The sequence below is a fragment of the Sinocyclocheilus anshuiensis genome, unplaced genomic scaffold (genome assembly GCF_001515605.1).
Source record: "Sinocyclocheilus anshuiensis isolate Anshui unplaced genomic scaffold, SAMN03320099.WGS_v1.1 scaffold1746, whole genome shotgun sequence".
Classification (NCBI taxonomy): Eukaryota; Metazoa; Chordata; class Actinopteri; order Cypriniformes; family Cyprinidae; genus Sinocyclocheilus; species Sinocyclocheilus anshuiensis.
Window position 1 is genome coordinate 1,312,644 of NW_015545562.1, and position 17,422 is coordinate 1,330,065.

Below are 17,422 nucleotides of genomic sequence, written 5' to 3' on the forward strand. Positions count from 1 at the left end.
TTTTGGAAGGCCAAACAAAGTAGTTTCGCTTTCACAATGAAACACACAGCTTCACACAGTCTTCACGACATGGCGGTGGCGGCAACAACAATACTACAGCGAAAATAAAAGTTACGCCTTCTTTCTTTCCGTGAACATTTGGGCGGTTATCTGCATTATGCAAATCTTCCCACATCATAACGTAGACATGTGGGGGCATGTTAGAACGAGACATTTTAGGTAGGTGTGGTTGACTCTTAACTTTTATAAAGAATATCTCTTTGGATTTGAGACTTTAGTCTTTGCAACTTTACAGATCTTCTTTATGCACCAAGAGCTTGTAACACTTCAAAGAGAAAGGAAAAATTTTAATCGCATCATTATGACCCCTTTAAGCTACACAACTGACATACAGATAATTACTTGTGTTTTTTTCTTTCTTTGTTTATTATAATTGATCACACTAAATTAACATGTTGAATTGATTGGTTAGTCTGAGAACTAACCTTAAATGGAGGACTAGAGTCACTCGGTCGGGCAGAAAAGTCGAAGGAGATAATGAGGTCAACACCTCTCTGAGGTCTTAGAATCAGAGGATAAGGCAGGTTAAAGGTCAAGCCACTGTCCACCACGTGAATTTTCTTGCTCTTTACGTCTAATGGCTCATAGATACGGTCAAACTCAAATGGGTCTGAAAGCATCCAAAATTAGAAAAGAACAATAAGGCAACCTTTGAGAATAATTAAGTAAACTTAAATGACCATAACAAACATGAACTCTTACCTGTGACCGCATCAACCTCATCCTCCATGGGACTGGCTGTCTCAGTGAAACGGGAAAGTGGCACATCATTGTTGAGGTTTAAGCCCAACATGAAGTTGTGTACTTTTCCTGCTCTGCCTTCTCGTGTTTTAAAAAGAACTGAGTCACTGAAGAGAGAGCTAACCATGCGCTGCATCCAGCTGGCCTGATACTCGTCCTCTGCAGGTGTAAGACAAAACAAAAATCATTATATTTAAGGATTTGCACTAATATTTTGATGGGGTGCTGTGGGATCCAGATAAATAATAAGCTTATTGAAAAAATAAATACAAATGTAAAATACATACATAAAATTATTTAATAAAAATAAATGTGACATTATTATTGTAATATTTTCCAAATAATATTTTATACATAATTAAACTATTTTTTATTTTTCCTTGGTATAAATTTGGTCTTTATACATGCAAATATGTACCTGCCTTTATATTTTAGGAAAAAGTTCCTCATTTTGGGGGTTCGTGGCATCAAATATTTGAAAATGTTTGTGCTCAGCTACTTACTGTGTACTGTAGATGTTGTAAAACCTCACCTTTATGTGGGTCTTCATCATTATCTAGACTGTCCTCTCCTACAATGTGTTCCGGTTTGATCTGTTCTGTGGAATAAATGTGCAAACAAGCATCAAAACCACACTGCAAACCTGCTCCAACAGATGTCTGCCTGAGAATATCACAATCTCTCAGATCATCCCAGTATGAGTGTGTGTGCCAGGATGTTTGCATGTGACGTGGGCTTCACAACTGTTGCTTTATTTAAGCGCAAGTTCATTAGTAACCACACATTGGTGTAGCTGTCTGATAACATCACAGTTTCACACCATCCTAACATCAGACATGCAAACACACAAGGCACCATCATTCTGCAACATATTCTTCCTCTACTGCTACTCTGACACAACATGAATATTATTAACACATATGCATACATATAACACACAAGGAAAGGAGAATATGTAGAACTTTGTGGATGAAGGACATTTACATTCTATACAAATCTGTGGAAATTTGTGTGGCATGCAGATGAAAACAGATGTGTTTTCATTAAAAAATTGTAAAGGGCGATGTAAAACTGTTCTTGGATCTGTAAAAAAGCTGGTGATCGTACCTAGCTCTTCCTCCATGGTGCTGCCGTTGGGCACATCATTGAATCCCAAAATTCTGTTGAACAGGATGGAGAAGGCACTGCCCCACACACCTGTGCAACATTTACGAACACACTGTATCCCACATACTAAAACAAGATGTTGTATTATTTGACCATATTTCACCCCAAAATCAAAAGTAAACGTATGCTTACATTTGAATTTATAAAAATATAAATTCAGATACCACCATGGTGTAGGCTACTTACAATTGTGCATTACAAATGTACTTGACTATTTAATTAATAATAATAATAAATCATAATGATAATATAAATATAACAATAAATAAATAAAAAATCATAATGGTCCTAAGAATAGGCGTTATTTATTTTTATTTTAAATTTCTGGTTCATATTAGGATGAAATACAACCTAGCCTTTATTTTAAAATCGATTTAATATTCGTCTTTATTCTTCAAGGTTATAAAATTGTAAAATGAGACTTTTTGTTAAAGGTTATATAGAGTCTAAAACAGTAGAAAACAAATAAAAATGCAGATCTTCACGTCAGTGTTGTAAAAATAAACTTTAAATCTGCTGTGAAACTTTATCTAGGCAGTACACCTTTCAAAGAATGTTTCTTTACGGTCACAGTTACTGTCATAAATTTTGAGTGTGTGCCATTGAATTACAACACTAATTTTTCTTGCATTGCGATACAGTAAGGATGAGATTATTGTAAATGACTGAACCAACACCCTTAAATCAGGTGATATTTGACTCTGACTGTGAAGATTCCAACTATATGGTGTCACTATTTCCATAAGAACACTGACAATTTCAGTTTCTTCTCATGATTCTCCACTTACTACTAAGAGAAATCCAGAAAACAAAGACTCTGTACCCATAAGGAAGTGAAGAGGGTTCTCTTCATGCTTCTTGACCACGTTACCCCTGAAGAACTTGCTTCCAAAAAGGTCAGGGGTCATGAAGGTTCCATATTTAGCCATTCCGATCTCATACGGACTGAACTCCACCCAATCTGTCAGTTAAAACACGCCAATCAAAACACAACCTCAATAGAAATCTGCAAAACATGCCCATGACAACAAATAAACAGTAACAATTACAAAAGTAACAGGAGGCCTAATTATATATAGGTGAATTATAATTTTGGACAACAGACCAACACTAAGTTCGAAGAAACATAATGACAAATTGCATATTTAAAATAGTTTCTGGCAATGTGCGAAAGCAGTGTTTCAGATTTCAGCTTCCTGAGAATGTTGATAATGCATGTCACTTTTGACGAAGGCAGATGCATGAATCAACTACACGAAATGCTCAAAACACAAGCTATTTTGTGTGAGTGGGCCTGAAGAAAATCGACTGACGCGTTTTCAGACAAAAATTATTAATCAAAGTCTGAGGTATTGACAGTTACCACAGTTTTAGTCTATTGTGGCTGTAGGAGTGGTTCGGATGTCTTTCGGTCTCCTAGGATTATTTTAGTACCTCAATGACACGTGACGTGAGGGTGATTCCCTTGAGTGTCTCGGTGTCTGAATAGTTGCTTTCATTCAGCTGCATTTATCAGTCCCTCCAGGATTTCACGGGACTTTTTTCAGATTTTTGCGGCCTAAAATTACTGATTTTGCTGCGGCTTTTCTCAAAATTTGCAGTGATATTTGCGGCATTTATTGTTTTGCAGTGAAAATATACCACAGACAACATTCGGCCCGAGCAGATAAACGTCTGCGCTGTGTAGCCCAAACGAGTAGCGTGGGTTCATTCCGCTTTCGGTTCGTTTGTCCAATGTAGCTTTTGTAAATCGGTCACGATGAGAACGCAAGGCTGTTCATTCCATTTTTGGAACTGAGAAACAACCTTTCTTTGACTGAATGCGCATTGCGATGACGTCACGGGACGTGTCTAAGCCCAAAATCTGCGGAAAATCTGCAGCAATTACGAATATTTGCGAGCTCTTGTGAAAATTGTGGAGTTTGCTTGATTTTGCGATAAATTCAGCGATCGCAGAATCGCAAAATCTTGGAGGGACTGATTTATACCAGCTGCACTGATGCATGTATAGCCTATAGCCTACTAAAAACAAAATACCTGTGACAGGTGTGATGTCTGAAAAATTATGTTCTATTAAAACAGCCATGAGCATTAAAATCTGCACACTTGCGATGTAAATCTGTTCTTAGCAGTGGCGGCTCGTGGGTTTTAAAATAGAGGAGGCACACTAATTGTATTGGTCTGGGATCCCTGCCGATTATTATTATTATTATTATTTGCTTAACCACTTTGAAATGGCTTTTTGGTTGCTTTTAGTCAGAAAACGTAAAGGAAACGACACGCATACAGCAAGATATAATTTCACTTACCTGGCCTATCACTTGAAGCAAACATCCATCCCTTCTTAAAAGTCTGTGTTAAAAGAGAGCTGCCTGCCTGCCGACTGCTGTAGCCTATATCCAGTTAGGCATGTCCCTTTTTTTTTTGTATATATACTTTTTGAATGACAGCTTGGTAAATCTGTTGGCTATCAAATATTCAATATCGCTACTCATCATAAGTACATGGTACATTATTAGCGCAGCGGGAGACGTTCAAACTAATATCACGTAATTTACGCCTCTATGATGATTGGTTGATATCAGAAGGAGGCTAGCCTGCCTTGCGAGGTTTCTTTTCTCGACACTCCTCAGCAATGAAAGTGAACACTCGATGGTGATTGGCTATTTTTTTTTACCAACGGAGGCACGAGAGCTCAGCTCTCCCCCGGCCTCCCCCTTCCCTTCTCTATCATTAGCGGTTGCAGTTACATCAGCAGATTCGGCACCTTCGAGATAGAAAAGCTATTCCAACTTCATTATCATGTTATGGTATTACAGCTGTGAAATTACAAACAAAAAATACACATTCTGAGACACGAACTGAAATGAATTGTGATTTTTTTTAACATTAAATCGTCCTCCTCCCATTTTCACCTCAAAATTTTGAGGAAGCTGTGACTCCCCTGCCTCCCCCGACGAGCCGCCACTGGTTCTTAGTTAAGATTAATTTATTTACTTAAGGTCTATAGAACGTTTTCCATTCTTTACTTCTCAAACCAGAAAGAGCTGCCAACAGCTCATGAGGCATGACCTGTTCAGTCATTTGCAACAGAATTAGGAGAATGTCTGTGGCCTATATTCAATTACAGACTGACAGACAAACCTTTAAACAACTAAAACATTTGGCACTTCATGGCTTTCTTGGGACTTTAGAAGAACAATACAAGTGTTCTTTGAACTAAAAAAATAAATTTTACATACTTGCTCACATTCGTACGCTAATCTGCTGACGCAATTGGGTTCTCCCCAGGCAGTTCAACAAGTCAGACTACTATAAATGGCATCCCCCTTCATTCATTCAGTAAGCACACTGACAACAATGTAGCTGATAATGGTCTTTGTATATTTCCAAGTTATAGTATTACCCTACACAATTAGTTGGCCTAATGGAAATGGATTTTTGATGTCATAAAGAAAATAATAACCCATCCTTGAAATTATAATCGCAGACATTTTGACACAAATATGCAAGCACAGATACTAAATAAGAAATTCTAAAATACATGTTAAAATTGTTATAATATGATTTGCAATGAAAAGTTTGCATTAAGAAAGACCCCTTATTTAATTGATCAATAGGGGTTAAAAAAGCACAGAAAAGTAAACCCCTTTTACCTGCAAACTTAAGCTCAGAGACATCTGGTTTTACATGCAAGCAGGTGAACAAGGGTAGAGGAGCCTGAGCTTCATTTATCTTTTCCTGCAATTCACTCAACTTGGTGTCCATCCTCTATTGAGAAAGAAGAAATGGAGCCTTTATATTGCCAGATGAGCATTGTGTATTTCTGAATAAGTGAAATGCAAGAACAAAGAAAGCACCTCAAAACATCAGATACTTACAGAGGGAATGAGCGTCTCGCCTATCAACATCCCGAAGATATCTGTAAAGGTAACTGGCTGCCCTGTGGCCTTCTTGCTCCACAGGGCATGTACATAGTTAGTGATGTGTTTGGGAAGGAGTAGTCGTAGAGGGTTACTGCTCACACGATTCATCAGCTCCTGGTTGATCTGCTCTGGACCCTTAGTGGGGAACTCTGGGTGGGAGTACAAAGTGGACATGTACCTGTGAGACACACAACAGCAAATGAGCATTTATCTGAGTAGGAAGTGAAAAGACGAATATGCAAAGATAAAAAGCTTAGTTTAAATGTCCTCATACCAGGTGGATCCAGATAGGCCAGCAATATATGTGACACAGTCCAGAACTCCAGACTCATACAAAGCCTTCATAACCCCTGAAAACCCAACCATTGCCCTGAAACCTCCCCCTGAGCCAAGCACAGCAATCACTGGAACCTGCATGCAAGTAAACACAAATATTAGTAACAAAGTAGAATGCTACCAAAATACTAACAATGGGGTAATGAGTTAAAAAATTGACCCTATAATTTACTGCAAAGAGTGTCCTCAAACGATCTGGGATTAATTGTCTTCAACTTGGATTTAAGTAATTTATGCTGCATTCACATCATTGCAGAGTTACTGAAAATACAAAACTTGTCTAAAGTTAATTCAAAAGTAATCGAAATGTTTTAATGTGAAGTTAAATTACTTCACTTCTGCATGCCCTTGGAAAGTCAGTTATAGATGCGATTATGAATGATTTATCCATGCATTCTTTTCCTTTTTTTCCACTTTTTGACATTTTTAATTAAAATAAGTTATAACTTGACCTTTCCAGTGAAACAACAGACTCCTCTCTGGTGACGTATACTGGACATCACTCAAACCCCACCCTTTTCTTACAAACGGCTGCAAGTTCTGAGGGGCTGAACCAAGACCCCGCACTACATTTTTCTTTTTGATAATTTGTTTCATGTCATGTGCGTCACATCATAGAAGACAGGATTGGCCACTAATTCTGTTACACTGTGTCATTAAGAACTTAAAAAGCGTAATACTTTCAGAAAATGATATTTATGCTAACAAGATGTGAACGAAGCTTCTTTGAGTTTGTGCTCCAAATCCTTAGCGTTTCTAGACTAACATTTCTAACTGCAATGTAAAGTGACCTGTCTCATTCCATTTAAAGGATTAGTTCACTTGCAGAATAACAATTTCCTGATCATTTACTCACCCTATGTCAATTATTCATTGATTGATTATGAAATCATCCTGTAATGCACAAGCCCTATGAGTTCTGACAGGTCTTAACTAACATTTCCTCTTTAGATTTGAATTGTGTCCATTTTCACATTGAGCTAATACTGAATCAGTAAAGGCAGAAGAAGAAAACTGAAATTTGATAATGAAGGGCACCTGAGACCATTCAAAAAACAAAACCATTACAGCTATTTCATTATGAACTTTAATGCTCAAATATTTCTTATATTTTGTCACGGCTGCTTGATGTTGCCAAATTTCTTATCTGGTAGATGATGACTTTCCTAAAGTTATGTGGAAATCTGAGCTGTGCGAGGGAACTGTCCATTTTCTTTTTGTATTGTGTCAAGCATGTCTTGGCTTTCTGCTGTATTTCATTAGGTGTTTCTATGTGCATGACAGTGAGGTGACATCTGCATCAAACATGTACTGTACTGTTTTTCATGCAACCGCACCCCTCTTGCTCACAAGAACAATGACTGTGACAAAGAACATCATCACAGTAAACCAGAATCAGTCTAATTCCAAATATGAGCCTTCATGACCAGTGGAGGAAGCAGTCAATGAATGAGTGGTACCTCAAGAGGAGAGGAAGGGAGGGAGGAAGGTTTCTCCATGTGCAACAATTTCTTGATGCCCAGCATGACTCTGTCGCGCCGGTGTTGTCTATAGAGCTTTTCTTTAGGGCACAGATCCAGATTGAATCGCAGGTCTATTGCTGAGCTGAGAACAGTGAAAAAAAGAGTCGGTGGCGCTTCAACTATAAAAGATATATCTTATTGTACACAACTTACAGAAGCTTGTTTTGTTCATTGTGATTATACATACCACTCCTCCAAGGACAGCTCTAAGTATACGTTGGTCATCTGTGAAACAACAATAACAGACATTACCACAATCCAGATCAAAGACGGAAGAAGGCAGGGAGAGAAGAAAAAAGAAACAAATGTGACAACAGCAGTAGAGGGGAGTTCTTACATTTTGACAGTATAATATAATATAAATCTATATATAAGCTATTGTACTATTAAAAAGTAAATATGATAGGATTGATTTTCCTTTTAAAAACATTCTTAAAGAGAAAGTGCTCCTCAAATAGATGAAACTTACTTTTCCTATAAGAAATGACACCAGTACTGTTTGTCCAACTTTAAGTTTAGAGATGTCATATGAAGCCATACCCAACACTTCATCCACAACATAGTTAGCATCCATTAATGTCAGCTGGAAACAAGAGACAGAAACCATATCACTGACTGTACGTACACTACTAAGAACAGTGCGTTCCAAAAACCTGATCAACATAAAAGATTTGAAGGAAGGTTCAAATTACTACGCAGAGTTGGAAATAGCAAGGCCTTATTAAAGCAACATGACAGGTCAATGTACTGCAATCAGGAAGTGTGTAATTTATTCAGTGTTAAAAAAATCATTCTCCTATCCCAATTAAATATGCAGAGACATTTTGAGGTTTATAACATTGGTCTGTTTTTTGGGCAGTAACCTGACTGTGACGAGAGGGGTGGGGCCGAGAGCCGTGGGAACGGAGCGAGGCCGGTGGAGTAAATGCTAATGCATGACACCTGCGCCACTCACCGGTCTCGAGTCCAACACTGTCGTCACCCCTCCTTTTATCCTTCCGGAGCTACTCCGTGGGACTCGAGACCGGTGAGTGGCGCAGGTGTGCTCGCATTAGCATTTACTCCACCAGCCTCGCTCCGTTCCCACGGCTCTCGGCCCCGCCCCTCTCGTCACACTGACATACCATGAGTTTAAAGCTACAGTAAATTACATGTTTTTAACAATGGTAAACAAGGGCAAACCTGTTTGGAAATGATCATTTTGAGCTTCCATCTGGTGGAACTAGTGGGCCAGAAATTACACACTTTTACACCTTTTATATTCATTTCTGCTGCGTAGTGAATAGCAGATTAGATTATTATAGTGACTGTAATGTTGAAGAAGAGCTGACTAAGTTTAGATTCAGAACATAAATAAATTTTGTTTCTCTTTACCTTAAGCACATTGTTTTGGTTGGGGTCGAGGATGAATTCAAAGGCCTCATTCCACTCTGGATTGATGTTGTTGTCTATATGTCGTGTTTTCTTTCTGCTCTCTGGGGAAGTGGGGATGAACAACTCCACATATGGGTCGGGGGTATCCACTACAAGCATGTTTAGTTAGTTTGTTAGAAGCACTCATGATTTATTCTGTAAAATACCCAAATCAAGCCTTATTCCTTTGAGCTTAGTAGCTTAAAACTGATGAAGGCAATGCATTATGCTGTGTGAAGTACAATGCCTGTTCTGTAAGTATCTAAACTTCATATTTAAAAAGTATAGAAAATAAGTACTCACACAGGTCTCCAAGAGGTCCCTTGGTGACATTTTCAGCTCGCAATACTTTCACTATGAGTTTGTGTGAGATTTGCTGTTCAACCTAAAAAAATACACAGAACACTCAGCTCACCTCCATTACTGCTGCTAGTGCTTCCCCTACTACTAAAACTACTACTATAATTGTTATAATCTTTATAATTAATAATCTTTTTACCTTTTAAAATTTGAATACATCTCTATCTTTACATCTAAGTCTAAAAAAATGGGGAAAAAGGAAGTGCCAATAAAAGTGGCAAAGCCCATAAGTGCACTTTTGGGGGTTGGTGCAACATAACTTTTTCACACCAATACATTGTCACTTTGAGGTGGTTAGTCAGAAGCATAAAAATATCTCTCTTAAACTTGATATTTAAAAGAATTTATGTAGAGCCTGACCTCATAAAACAAAGTTTGATGTATGGATAGTAGCGCATGTTTTCCTAAACCATCTGTGCTGACAAACTGCTTATGTTTTGGCTTGCCACCTTGAAAGCCACACTCCACTGTTTTAGGCTTTTACTGCTATTTTTATACATAAATCTGAGATTGTTTTTCCTACTTACAAAGATGTGATGATCTTTGAGAGACATGGTGCCTTCACCACTAAATTAGACAAAACTGGCCGGTTATCCAGAATTCCTCAAAGAACTCTGTTCCTAGAGAAGTGAGATGCCACTGGACATCTAAATCCACTGAAAAAAATAATATAAATAAATAAAAATACAATTTAAAAAAGCAATTTTTTAATGACACGGTATACTTTATTGTGAAATTACTGAAACTCTATTATATATATATATTTTTAAATCGATTTATAATTTTTTTAGATTATTTTTAATAGCCTACATTTTTTGTTTCTTTTTTTAAATTAGAGAATTATTTTACATCAAATGAACAATGAAAATGTAATTTTTCATGATGTGAATATGGACAAAACTAAAATGAAATTACATGGAAAGAGGTTTGGGGTTATACACACACAAAGAGCATAAAACACACAAAGACTAAAGATCACTCACACAAAGAACATACATGACATTTGTTATTCTAATACAACTAACACTATGCATACTAAAGACATGGTTAGGGTGGTAAAGAACCATTACAAATTCTAAATAGCAACAAAAATGTTTAAATTTAACCTTCCTTACCTTGCACTAAGAACCAAATGAGCAGGGCATTGGTGCAAGTGTGTGTGCATGTTGTGTATGTGAAAGAGTAAGGAAGGAGTAGTGATAGGCTTTACAGATGGACTGAAACTAAGTCAAAGTAAGCATATTAAAAACGGGAAGTGTGCAGTGAGCCAACACAGATAGTGGCTGTGGCAGGGTGAAACTGTTGAAGTCTGACTTCCACAGTCTGAGCTGCATTCTGACACTCACTGAGCACAAATAGCTACACTGGTTAACTGCAATGATTACGACAACAGTTAAATAAAAATCGCTATCAGCATATGTGCCTAGAAGTCAGCATTATAGTTGCATGTATTAGCCAATAGAGTGAATATTGTGCAGTCCAGCGGATGCTAAAATTGCGTAACGGAGAATGTCAGGTTCTCTGTTTAGCTAAACCAGCCCATCCATAAAAACTGCTGCACAAAAACACAAATACACATCAGTCGTTGACTCGACTGGACCTTGGGTGATGATACACGACGCTTTTGATGCTCATCAGTGCGTGTAATTTTCACACTGAGCCAGTTCTCTTCACTGCAGAATGGACATGGTCACGTAGACATGACAAAAACATATTAAGACAAATCAAATCAACCAGATAGTGCCTCGAAACACTCATTAACACGCACTATATTATATTACGTACTGATCTGTTTTATTGACGTATGATGCTATTAATAAAAGGTTTTATGAAATTAAACTCTGCCACCAAATTCGTTATTTATTAAAATTGTTAAAACAACAACGCGCTACACTCGGGCGAGTGACAGATCGATCATCTGTCAACAGTGCCGTTATATGGCCTATCTATCACAAAACTCCTGCAGGCTGCAGCTGTCCTGTAGTTTAACTTCAAAGTCCTAAAATGAACGGAGGTGTGCTTTTGACATTTAAACAGCGTATTCTGAAAATAATGGAAATGTTTGAAACATGCGGTTGCCCTTTAACTGTCAGTAGGTTACACTACAGAGCTGATGCTTTCCCCCGAGCTTCGCACCGCTATTTTCACGTGACGTGATGCTATGAACGACAGCTTACCTGCAGTAAACAACTAACAGACTGAGTAATTAACCTTTCATCTTACCCTGGGCTGGGGTGCACACCAAGCCAGAAATCTAGAAAAAAAAAATCAGTCGTCTTCTATGCAGAGAGTGCGCTTCTCAGACTATCATTTAAAAAAAAAAAAAGAGGAGGTACTACAACAGGCTTCCTATGATGATAAAATCTCGTCGTCCAGCAGTATCCCTTATCCTGCTTTTTGTGCATTGCTTTTCATATTGCTGACAGATTACACTTTACTTGACTGTAGAGTAGGCCTAAGCCTAAATTTGTTATATGGGCTATAAAAAAGCACTATTATAAAGCACTATAAAATATTATTATACAGATTGAAAAAGTTACAAAGGCAGATGCCTTTTTTCTATATGTTTCAAATGTTTTTTCTTTATGATTAACAATCATAAAGAAAGAGTGACGTTTTCCCGAGGTAACAGTCAGCAGAGATGAAGAGGAAAACAGGTTTGTCTTGATAGCGGACCTACTGTGCGGTTGAGGCATTCATTTCTGCCACAAGGTGGCAGTTCCTTATGCGATATGAACTTGAACAGGTGATCGCAAAAAACGAGGATGATAAAGATGACAAAAAAACGAATCTTTAAAAAGTATCTTTAAAAATATTCAAAACACATATGTTACGTTTATATAAATGTAATTGTATATTAATGTTGGTTTCAAATATTTTTATGTAGGCCTATAATTTTATTATAGCGACGATTAGCTATTTAATATGGATTGAATGTTTAAAGTAGTATTACTTACTTATCATTAAACAGTATTGCTTTTGTGTTTTAAGAAATAATAAAAAAGTGTATTCCAATCGACTTGTGGTAACATTTTAACCTTTGTCCTTTTTTTCCTTTAAATCTAATTGAATTAGATTTCCCCCCCTTTTTAATAATCTCCGGATTACATCATCACACAGGCGCCCCACAAAAAAAATAGAAAGAAAATATCTAAATATAGCCTATTTTAATTCAGAATTTGACTCGAATTAAAAAAGTAATTTAAATAAAATGTATTTACAATGTATTTTCTGTTTGATCCGGAGAAAAAATCCTTAGGCTAAACCCATCAATAATGTGATCACTTAGCAGAGGGTATGTATTAAATTATTATTATTATCATTATTATTATTATTATTATTATTACAGTTTATTAGAAACCGTTTTCTTTTGCTTCCTATTGGTAAGTGACAAAAATAATAAATTGACAAAACATAAATAAACTAGGCCTACGAGTCTATTATCTTATCTCCCGACAGCCTTCGGGACATTAGGCTAGTTTATGACATCCGATAATCAGTACGCTATACCAACAAACGATTATATCATTGTCTATCCTCTTGCACTGCTTTAGACTCTCGAATGATGAGTCATGTCGGAATTCTTTTTTTTTTTCATGTTGGAATTCATTTCAAGCATGAGAGTGAGCATGTTGCGTCACTCCGCTGCTCTTATAACTGCGTCTCTCTCACTCGAAAGTTAATTCATTCTCTGATCTGAACTGGCGAGGAACGACCCAATACATCTACTATACGCCACTGGAATGAATAGTTTGGTATTATTTATTCTTTTGCACCTGGGGTTCATGGTTTGCCAAGGAGGTAAGTCATTTCTTCATTTATACGTTTTCGTATTCACATCTATTTTGATTCTATAGTAGCCTATTATCAAAATGATGTAAGTTAAGCTGTCTAAAAAAATCAATATTTTTGGTGATGCAGCCAACCCCTGTTGCTCTCAGCCATGTCAGAATCGAGGTGTCTGTACGGCATTGGGCTCAGACTCGTATGAATGTGACTGTACACGCACTGGATATTACGGTCAAAACTGCACAACACGTAAGTGTAAACTGCATAGACTTCTGGAAAAGAATTAGCTTCCTGTTCTCTGTCAATACCTGACTAACCTATTACTTTGGTGTCGTTTTTACAGCTGAATTTCTCACATGGGTGAAAGTTTCTCTGAAGCCTTCTCCCAACACGGTGCATTATATTCTCTCACACTTCAAAAGCTTGTGGAATATTGTCAACAACGTGTCGTTTTTGAGAAACGGCATAATGAGATACGTGCTAACATGTAAGTTGTTATTGGCCTTGCTTTTCTTTCCTGAAATATCATTTAGTAACTCTTACACTTTTAAATAATTTTATTTAAAAATGTAACTTTAAAAGTTTCTTTACAGCAATAATGTAAATTATAAATGCAACTCAAAATTAAAACTGACTTTAAAAAATGTATTTTCCTCCTAAACCAGCTCGTGCCCATCTGATTGATAGCCCTCCTATATTCAATGCTGACTATGGTTACAAAAGCTGGGAAGCCTACTCAAATCTCTCCTACTACACTCGCACGCTGCCTCCTGTCCCGCACGATTGTCCAACACCAATGGGAGTCGCAGGTGAGCCTCTTTGTCCTCAGACCTGTTTTCTCACATTTCTTACCATTCACATTTCTGGCATTACAGCTAGACAGGAAGCTTGCGGACGCAACCTGCCTGCCTGCCTGCATGCCTTGGGTGTGTGGACGAGAAAAGCTTAAATAAATATAAGATGTTCTTACAGCATTATTGCTGAGAGATTCATCTCCATTAAGTAAAGTCACTGAGGCTAGAGGCTAAAATAATTTAAAACTGCACAGAATGCTTGAACTCCTGATTTATTGTAACAGTTTTGGGTTGGTGTTTAACACTCATAATTGGAGATGTAAATATATGGTGGATGTCTTTTTTTCTCATTAATTCTTCTTTTGTTTTACCAGGAAAGAAAGAGCTGCCAGACGTGAAGCTTCTGGCTGAGAAGCTGCTTCTCAGGAGGAAGTTCATACCAGACCCTCAACGCACCAGTCTTATGTTCGCTTTCTTTGCCCAACATTTTACACACCAGTTCTTCAAAACCGACATGAAGAAAGGTCCAGCCTTCACAAGAGCCCTGAATCACGGGGTGTGTATCTCATAGATAGGACATTTTTAAGTGACATCAACTTATTAACGGTCCTTTCACATTCACTGTAGCATCTGACTGACTTTGCCTGATGTTTTTAGGTTGACTTGGGACACATATACGGACAGGACCTTGAACGCCAACACAAGCTGAGACTTTTCAAGGATGGCAAGCTGAGATATCAGGTAAGGAATGTCTCCACCCCAAAATTAACTCAAATAACCTCCAGTTCACTGAACTCCCAAGTTACCTCATCCTCCCTTCCCATTAGGCAACTTTGCTATTTTTACTGCCTTGTTACTTACTCATTTTTTACTTTTTCACTCTTTCTCTTTTATATTGCAAGCATACTTGTCTGAAAATTAATGTTCATTGCCTTAACCAGGTTCTGGATGGTGAGGTTTATCCTCCGACAGTCAGTGAGGTTCAAGTAGACATGCACTACCCTCCTCATGTACCTGAGTCCCGTCGCTTTGCCGTTGGTCACGAAGCCTTTGGACTGGTTCCCGGACTCATGATGTATGCCACCATATGGCTGCGTGAACACAACCGAGTGTGTGATATACTAAAGCAGGAGCATCCTGACTGGGATGACGAGAGGCTGTTTCAGACCGCACGGCTCATCCTTATTGGTGAGTGTGCCGTAGCAAAAGGAAATTTAGATTAGTTACAAGTGGACAAGTATATAAAGTAAATTGGATATTTTGCAGAATGGGTTCATGGATGTGTTAATAGTTGTACCTCAAAATACAATTACAAGAACTCTCATGGTTCTAACCATTGTATATTCTAAATCTATAGGCGAGACGATCAAAATTGTCATTGAAGATTATGTGCAACATCTCAGTGGATACCACTTTAAGCTCAAGTTTGATCCTGAACTTCTCTTCAATGAGCGTTTCCAGTACCAGAACAGGATCTCTTCTGAGTTCAACACTCTTTACCACTGGCACCCCCTTATGCCTGATGAATTTCACGTCCAGGATGAAGTCTACAATTATAAGCAGTTTCTCTTCAACACATCTATACTGACAGACTATGGTGTCAACAGCTTGGTTGAGTCCTTCACCAAACAGATTGCTGGAAGGGTAAGCGTTCATGTATTCTAAGACAAGAAAAAGGAGTTCAGTTTGACTTGTTTTGCATTAACCTGTTGTAGATACTGTTGCAAGGTACCGCCCTTGGTGAGGGTTTGGTGAATTATAAATTTTGTCTTTTACTTCAGGTGGCTGGAGGGCGTAATGTTGCACCAGCTGTGTTAAAGGTGGCCATAAAGTCAATTGAAGACAGCAGGCAAATTCGCTACCAATCTATCAATGCCTACAGGAAACGCTTCAACATGAAGCCATACAAATCCTTTGAAGAAATGACAGGTGAGGGTTAATATATTTCCATTTATCAGGTCTGAACATGGATGTTTTCTACTATATCACATGTAAACTTTACCTAAGTCCACCAGTATTTTAAAAGCATACCCTGCAGATACTGTAAAATCAGTGGTAATTCAGACAACAATTTGAGTTGACTGAACTTGTTTTATGTTTTAGGAGAAAAGGAGATGGCTGCTGAACTTGAAGAGTTGTACGGGGATGTGGATGCTGTGGAGCTTTATGCTGGGCTGCTGGTTGAGAAGCCCAGGACCAACACCATCTTTGGGGAGACCATGGTGGAAATGGGTGCCCCCTACTCCCTCAAAGGACTTATGGGAAATCCCATCTGTTCCCCCGAGTACTGGAAACCAAGTACCTTTGGTGGCAAAGTGGGCTTTGAGATTGTCAATACTGCCTCTCTGCAGAAATTGGTTTGCAATAATGTCAAAGGGCCCTGCCCTATGGCGTCCTTCTACGTGCCTAATGTAAAAGATTCAGTACCAACCACCATTAATGCAAGTACTTCCCACTCGGATCAAAACGTCAACCCAACAGTTTTACTGAAAGAACGGACATCTGAACTCTGATAGATGTATCCTGTAAGAAAGTTATTTATTATTTATTTATTCATAGGTTATTTATTTTATTTATTGTACTGAGAAAATTAGCTTTTAATTCATATTTTTGTATTTTTTTATATTTTTTGTACAAACCTGATGCTTTATCTTTATTTATTAAATATGTACATTGTATGTATTGTAAAAAATGTTTACATTAGACCTCAGATTTTAGCACTGCTATAATGCTGAATAGTTTGTCATGATTTTACTTGAATCACGTTTCTAGTCGTTTTTACAATGTTAAAATGGTTTAACTTGTGTTGTTTGTTTACGTCTGCCTTTTTTCTTCCTTTGTTTCTCTCCATCTTTATAATGAAACATCTCAAGATCTCAGAATACTAAACAAAAGTTTTCTTTCTAACGAAATATCTCACACACTGTTTTGTCTTTGTGAACACTTGTTTTATCTAAAAAAGTAATGATATTTTCTTATTTTTATACTTGAAATATGACCTTTTAAACTAATAAATCACAATAAGTCTAATACTTTGACCTTGTTTGTGTGCATTATTAATGCCCCTTTAAAAAAAAATAAAAATAAAGATTTGTAATAACTTTGCATCAAGATACATTATCCTATTTTATTTGGTTTAAATTGTGAGTGCAAAACATCAAAATTAAAATATCCACACAAATTCCGAGGCAATAAATATAATCTTCATGATGACAGATGATGTTACTGTTAGTTTAGAGAGAATGTTTTATTGGTTGAAGTGATATCTTCACACAGAAATGTGTTAGAACCAACATGTCGAAACAAAATTTAG

The 17,422-nt window shown here is 37.4% G+C and overlaps 2 protein-coding genes across 2 annotated transcripts in view; one reads left to right on the forward strand and one right to left on the reverse strand.

The window, feature by feature from the left end:
* The window catches only part of LOC107698318 (cytosolic phospholipase A2-like), a 13,828-nt gene extending 3,748 nt beyond the window's left edge, over positions 1 to 10,080 (reverse strand). The window contains exons 1-14 of the mRNA XM_016499276.1: positions 10,054 to 10,080; positions 9,470 to 9,551; positions 9,128 to 9,276; positions 8,223 to 8,336; positions 7,941 to 7,978; positions 7,691 to 7,835; positions 6,169 to 6,305; positions 5,850 to 6,072; positions 5,625 to 5,739; positions 2,792 to 2,929; positions 1,909 to 1,998; positions 1,334 to 1,399; positions 763 to 960; positions 486 to 670 (exon numbers count right to left, since the gene is read on the reverse strand). Of these exons, the coding sequence (XP_016354762.1) occupies positions 486 to 670; positions 763 to 960; positions 1,334 to 1,399; positions 1,909 to 1,998; positions 2,792 to 2,929; positions 5,625 to 5,739; positions 5,850 to 6,072; positions 6,169 to 6,305; positions 7,691 to 7,835; positions 7,941 to 7,978; positions 8,223 to 8,336; positions 9,128 to 9,276; positions 9,470 to 9,551; positions 10,054 to 10,080 (1,707 nt within the window). The remainder of the gene's footprint in view (positions 1 to 485; positions 671 to 762; positions 961 to 1,333; positions 1,400 to 1,908; positions 1,999 to 2,791; positions 2,930 to 5,624; positions 5,740 to 5,849; positions 6,073 to 6,168; positions 6,306 to 7,690; positions 7,836 to 7,940; positions 7,979 to 8,222; positions 8,337 to 9,127; positions 9,277 to 9,469; positions 9,552 to 10,053) is intronic.
* Positions 10,081 to 13,196: 3,116 nt separating this feature from the next.
* ptgs2b (prostaglandin-endoperoxide synthase 2b) lies at positions 13,197 to 16,689 on the forward strand. The gene is made up of 10 exons (XM_016499372.1): positions 13,197 to 13,327; positions 13,448 to 13,564; positions 13,659 to 13,802; positions 13,981 to 14,124; positions 14,484 to 14,665; positions 14,767 to 14,850; positions 15,051 to 15,297; positions 15,467 to 15,753; positions 15,891 to 16,038; positions 16,213 to 16,689. Exons 1-10 carry the CDS (start codon positions 13,270 to 13,272, stop codon positions 16,620 to 16,622), a joined length of 1,821 nt encoding a protein of 606 aa, XP_016354858.1. The 5' UTR covers positions 13,197 to 13,269; the 3' UTR covers positions 16,623 to 16,689.
* The last annotated feature ends 733 nt before the right edge of the window (positions 16,690 to 17,422 follow it).